This window comes from Primulina eburnea, chromosome 1, assembly GCF_022965805.1.
Source record: "Primulina eburnea isolate SZY01 chromosome 1, ASM2296580v1, whole genome shotgun sequence".
In the NCBI taxonomy this organism is placed as follows: Eukaryota; Viridiplantae; Streptophyta; class Magnoliopsida; order Lamiales; family Gesneriaceae; genus Primulina; species Primulina eburnea.
In genome coordinates this window covers 23,200,921-23,207,349 of record NC_133101.1, presented here as the reverse complement: position 1 = coordinate 23,207,349, position 6,429 = coordinate 23,200,921, and the positions used below count along the sequence as shown (strand labels likewise).

The following is a 6,429-nucleotide window of genomic DNA, read 5'->3' as shown; positions in this document are numbered from 1 at the left end:
CCGACCGCTTTCCACGAGAGGATGGATCTCCTTGTGGATCAGTATCATCTCTTTGCTCTTCTATATCAAAAACATCATCAAATTGAGGCATGGAATCCATGACAGTTTTTTGGGCTAACTTTTCTTCAACGTGATCTTTAATTTCTTGCTTAACACATGCTGGGGCTTTTGGACAAGGTTTTGTATTTTTAAATCCTCCAGCAAGATGTTGTTTGAGCCTTGTTATCCCACCCATTGTAACTTTTTGGCAAAAGTTGCATAATATTCCATCAGAAATCTTGTCTGGATTAACCATCCTCCCATAGTTCCATCCAATATCTTTTTTCTCATACCTTCTTGTAGGTTTTCCATCTTATAATCTCTGAAATTAAGAAAAGAAATTGACTATAGATTGAGGAAATCCAATAAGCAAATGACAGTAGCTAATATTCCAGAAATAAAATCATTCTGTTATAGAGATTGTTATAGAGATTATACATTGAGGAAATCCAATATTCCAATAAGCAAATGGCATTAACTAATATTTCAGAAATAGATTTCCTAAGCCAATGGCAGTAAGTATTCCAAAAATTGATATACTAAGCAAATGACAGTAAGTAGTAAGTACTAAGGCAGTAACTAATATTTCATTAATAAAATGGCAGTAACATATTACCGAATGTCCAAATGGCAGTAATCAAATGTCCAAAAAAATAAAATGGCAGTAACATATTACCGAATGTAAAAATGGCAGTAATCAAATGTCCAAAAAAATCAAAAATCAGAAAAAAAAGAAAAAAAAGAAAGAGAGAAAAGCAGAATATTACCGAAGTGCGGTGATGCAAAGCGGTGGACAGAAGTCCGACGGTCGGCGGGAAGATTTCTTGTGCCTGTTGTTGATGCTTGGAGAAGTGGATAAGGGGAGAAGAGACGCATTTTTTCTACTTGTAGGGTTGGGCAGAATGGCTAAATATTTTAGCAAAATGGGGCTAAAATTGGGTGAAAAAACTACCCTGGATTTTCTTCACGTAACACGCTATTTCACCGCTATAGCAATACCGAAAATAATGCCTAAAGCAAGGATAGTGCTTGCTTTTGGAAAGTGGCTTGCGCGTAGCCCCTTGTAGCGCTCGGGCAGCGCTACGCCTCGCTACATGCTATAGTGAGCGCTATAAGCGCTATTGACAACTATGGCTGCATAGATAAAGTATTTGAATATACTATAGATACCATGAGGTCTGTCTCTTAACGTAAGATCATGAGACTCATTAGAAAGTGAGTCATATATTCTAAACATGTTCCTAGTCGAATCAATCGCCTAAAATAAGGATAAATTTCACTTGAGCTTGAGACTAACATCTGAGATGTAAATGTCATGTTTCATTGATAAGGATATGGAGATGTTCATTCATACAGATGAATGATCATTTGATGATGCACTAAACAACCCTCCCTCGGTTGCACAAGTGGTTATCATTTATCAAGTGGAATAATCCACGGTTATGGTTGTACACCATTAGTCATTTGACCCGAGACAGCGTAAAGGCTCTACGTACTAGCATGCACTTTGATCTATTTACCGATTCCATTGAGGGTCATCAGGTGGCAATGTAGGGTGTAATTTAGAAATATGTAGGATCAAATGTGTTGTAGTCGAGAATTCACTGCTAGCCTACGAATGAAGATATCTTATGTGATGTGATGAGTTAATAATACAACAAGTCTCTGGACAAATTAAGACATGTGCTTTAGGGAAATATGTCTTCCTAGTTGCAAATAGGATGTCACTATTATTACTCAAATATATATTACATTGTTATCGAGTCAATTTGTAACTTTCGATATACCAATGGTTGCAGATTCGATTGAGTTATACGAGTTGAAGGGATTGAACTGTACGCTAACTATAACTTAAGGTTCTTGCACAACTTGTCAGTGATATCTAGGAGATAATGGGGGCGATGCAACTAGATTCTCTTACCATGATCCGATGTGTGCAATCAAATTTGAGTTCTGACATTCTTTATCAAGGTGTTGCTGAAAAGAATGGGGATAACTAGAGTAAACCCAAATAATTATTGAAAAGTTCACTACTCATTTTTCTTTAAAATGTACTAGAAATTTTTATTTTTTTTAAAAAACTTTCGACCATATAATTACATATATATATATATATATATATATATATGTCTTTAAAATACTTTTGCACAATTTAAAATAAACTCACCAACTAATTATTTGAGAATCCCAAAAACACAATCCAAAACATAAATTCGTGAATCGTCAAACCAAACCTAAAACTAGCATTTTTCAAAATAAAGTATAAGCATCTTAAATCCTCTCAAAACCATCAAAAGTCATAAAAATCTTTAAAGTAATCTTAATATGAAAAACAAGAAAAGGTTCTTCAATAATCGCTCATACCATAATATATGTTTTGATACATATTTGAATGAAAAACATGATACGCTTCTTTTATTTTCTTTTTTATGACATAAACATAATAAAACTATAGTTTCCATATTTTAAATTCTTGCTTATGATGTACAAAGGGGCTGCCATGGTAGGGTTACTAGAAGGGATGTTTTTCCACATGTTTAAGGGTTCTTAGGTGAATGGTTAAGGGCTAGACAAGACAAGGTAACATGATGCACGAAAATTGGGTTTCTAGAGTCCTAGGGTTTAGAACTTGGGCTCTAGGTGGGCACAACTGTGGGTTGCCATTTGGGTTGTGTTCAAGGGTCCTAGGGTGGTCTAGTCATGGTACTAGATGGGCTGTGTAAGGGATGGAAGGGGAGGTGGAAGGTTGCTAGCCTTTTGGGGGTCGCGCAGGGCTTGAAGGGCACGAGTTGTAGGGCTGATCATGTAAGGGCTGTAGAGGCTGGTCAGGAGTGTCCTAAGGATTTTTTCTAGGTCCTAGGATGGTTGGTTAGGGTCTGGACATGGTGGTTAAGGGCTAGAGTCGAAGGACATATCGGTCGATCAAGCTAGGGTTCGAATGAAATATTGCAGAATTTCAGTGGCTGTTCAAAGCTTATGCAAGGAATTTAATTGGCTTGATTTGGGTGGTATAAGGTATGGTTAGGTGTTAATAAGCTATGGTTCAATTTTGGTTAAGTTTCGAGTCGATTCAGTTTAAAACCGAGACATATGATTAAGCTATTAAAACAAATTGGGAAAGTAGTTGAGGAACGTAAGTTTACGTCTAAGAAATATTTATGGGTGTATTTTAAGGTGTTATGTTAGGTTTGGATGGATTTGGATCATCATTTTAAGGTCCAAAGGTAAACTGGGAAAGTTGGGGTTAAGGGGAAAAACAACCATTTTACACCTGAAAAATGTTAGACGTCCTGGTTGTGCCTTGAATATTTTAACGAATGCTAAAATGTTTATTTTAAATGTTTATGGAATTTTATGATGAAACGTTAATGCTTAAAGATGTGTTGCATGATTGGTATAAAATAAAAATGATATATACATGCATGGATTTTTTAAGTGATGAAAATAATGAAATGTTGAAGGAGTTGACTTGATTGTGACATAAAAGAATATGATTGGGGATATCATGAGAGAAAGTGCCTTAGAGGGAGTCGGTTTATGGGATAAGGCCCCAGAGAGAGCATGACGATCGTATTTCCATCGAAAAGATATGATGATATATATGTAAGGTCAAGGCTCAGTTGACGGGTGAGAGTGTCGCTGATGTCCCCACTGCCTGGTACCATGGCTATAAGTAGATGAATCCATCGACCTACAACTGAAACGAAGTCACAATTAACAATCTGAATTCAATAAAAAGGAAAACATATACGTATATGATGAAAGGAAATGTTTGTGATGAAAGGAAAAAAATATTTAAAGTTATGCATGTTCATGAAAAGCTATTTTATTAAAAATATCTTTCACTGTTGCTCGTGAATATATATGTTACTTGTTATCTTGGTTAATGTTTGCTGAGTCAATAGATTCACTAGGTGTGATCGATGCAGGTGAGCATGATGTTGATGGAGGACTTGATGGTTGAACTACTGGACTGATGTACACATAACCTGAGAAGGAGTTTTCCTTCAAAATCACGTGAATCCCTTCTAAAAAATGTGTGGCGTGTGGCATGTTGCTGCTGTTGGGAGAGACCTAGGGCTTTTTGTGTGATGTGTCCGTGTGTTTGGAGGTTTAGGGTTAGGGTTTTGGTGCCTCATTTGATATAACATAATTGATACAAGTTTTAGACCCATTAAACATAGTATATTAGGTCCATTAGATAGTAATGAAAAAATATTTTTATGATACTTTTCGAAAATATCAACGAAGTCTCCAAAAAGTCCCTAATTTCGTCACAAATTGATTACTGAATTAAAATATGACTCGGCGTGTAAAAACACCTCAAAATACCCCATTTTCAAAAATAATCTTCAAAATATACCATATATTTAATCATTAAAAATAATCATTTAATAAAATATTTTTTTCTTCGTGGTCCCTGGTCTCCGTTCTTCGATCGCGTCTCGAACAACCTTTAAAACAAAATTTTATGCATTCTAATATAAAACCACATTTTAACCATGTAAACATGCCTACCATTTTAAATACATGTAATTAAAATAATTTATCTAAGTATTTTTCATTTTTCCTAGATTTGCATGCAGTTGGATTACGTTATCACATTTTGGACCTCACAATTCCTCCCTCCCTTAAATGAAATTTCGTCCTCGAAATTAAAACTTACCGAATAACTCCGGGTAGCGACTCCTCATGTCCCTCTCAGTTTTCCAAGTAGCTTCTTCTCCGAGTAATTTAGCCACTTGAATTTCACCATTTGATAACTTTGTTTCAGAGCCTTTTTTCTTGCCTATCCAGAATTTGTATATATCTTTCCTCGTAAGACATATTTGGAGTCAACTGCATGGGCTCATAATTTAGTACATGTGAAGGATACGACATGTACTTTCGCAGCATCGAGATGTGGAACACATTATGCACTCCAGCTAGCGTCCATAGCAACGCCACTCTATAGGCTAATGCTTCAATCTTCTCCAGAATTTCAAACGGTCCTACGAACCTCGGACTAAGTTTTCCTTTCTTGCCAAATCTCATTACACCCTTCATAGGTCCTACTTTCACAGATACGTGGTCACTTACTGCAAAATCTAGTTCTTTTCGTCGCTTATCAACGTACCTCTTTGGTCGGCTTTGTGCAGTCTTCATCATATCTCGGATTTTGACTACTAGCTCCGCTGTTTGCTTGATCAAGTCCAGACCAAATTATCCTCTTTCACCAACCTCGTCCCAAAGTATAGGTGATCTACATTTCCTTCCATAAAGTGCCTCATAAGGAGCCATTCCTATAGACGATTGGTAGCTATTGTTATAGTTGAACTCAACTAGAGATAACTTCGGTTCTCAAATTCCTTGGAAATAGTTCACACAAGCTCAGAGTAGATCCTCCAAAATTTGAATCACCCTTTTGGACTGACCATCGGTTTGAGGAGGAAACGTTGTACTGAACAACAACTTTGTTCCCATCGCTGAATGAAGAATTTTCCAGAAAGACGATGTGAATCTCAGATCTCTGTCAGAAACAATAGACAATCGAATTCTATGCAGTCGGATTATTTTTCGAATATACAGCTCTGCATACTGCGTCATGGTGAATGTCGTCTTAGTAGGTAGAAAATACGCTGATTTCTTAAGACGATCAACTATCACCCAAATGACATTAAATCCATTAATAGTCCTGGGCAATCTCATTACAAAATCCATAGTAATATTTTTCCATTTCCACTCGGGAATAAGAAGTGTCTTAAGATTTCCTGATGGCCTCTGATGTTCTGCCTTAACTTTCTGGCATGTCAAATATTCGGACACAAAACGTAAGATGTCTCGCTTCATGCCTGACCACCAATAAAGCAACTGCAAATCCTTATACATCTTTGTACTTTCGGGATGAATGGACAACGGGGTATTATGGGCTTCTTTCATAACGACCTCTCTTAGTGAATCGCCACTAGGAATCCATAGTCGATCTCGGTATCCACGTATGTCATCCTCCTCAGAATACAGCTTCCAACCCTTGGCTTCATCTCTCAGCCTCCATATTTTCAACTGCTCATCAGAAGACTGACCTTCGCAGATTATATCTGTTAGGATCGGTTAGGTGTGATAAAGTGTAATGCCCAGAGATTATAAGAAATGATCAGACCAGATTATTAATCCTCATTAACGTGAGACTTGGAAGATATGAGAATGCAGGACATGCAATGAGGAAATTTTAGAAAATGCAGCACCGCACCCGCGGTGCCAGACATCACCGCACCCGCGGTGCATGGACAGAATGTTGGCAAGAAATCCCGTAGCCACACCGCACCCGCGGTATTGGAAGAACCGCACCTGCGGTCAAGCTTCGGGAAATCTGGATAGAATTGCCGAGACTGAAGCGCACCCGCGGTGCGA

The 6,429-nt window shown here is 37.4% G+C and overlaps 1 protein-coding gene across 1 annotated transcript; it reads right to left on the bottom strand.

Moving 5' to 3' along the window:
- Positions 1-4,809: 4,809 nt before the first annotated feature.
- On the bottom strand, positions 4,810-5,187 carry LOC140805841 (uncharacterized). The gene has a single exon (XM_073162177.1). It carries the CDS (start codon positions 5,185-5,187, stop codon positions 4,810-4,812), a length of 378 nt encoding a protein of 125 aa, XP_073018278.1.
- Positions 5,188-6,429: the final 1,242 nt, after the last annotated feature.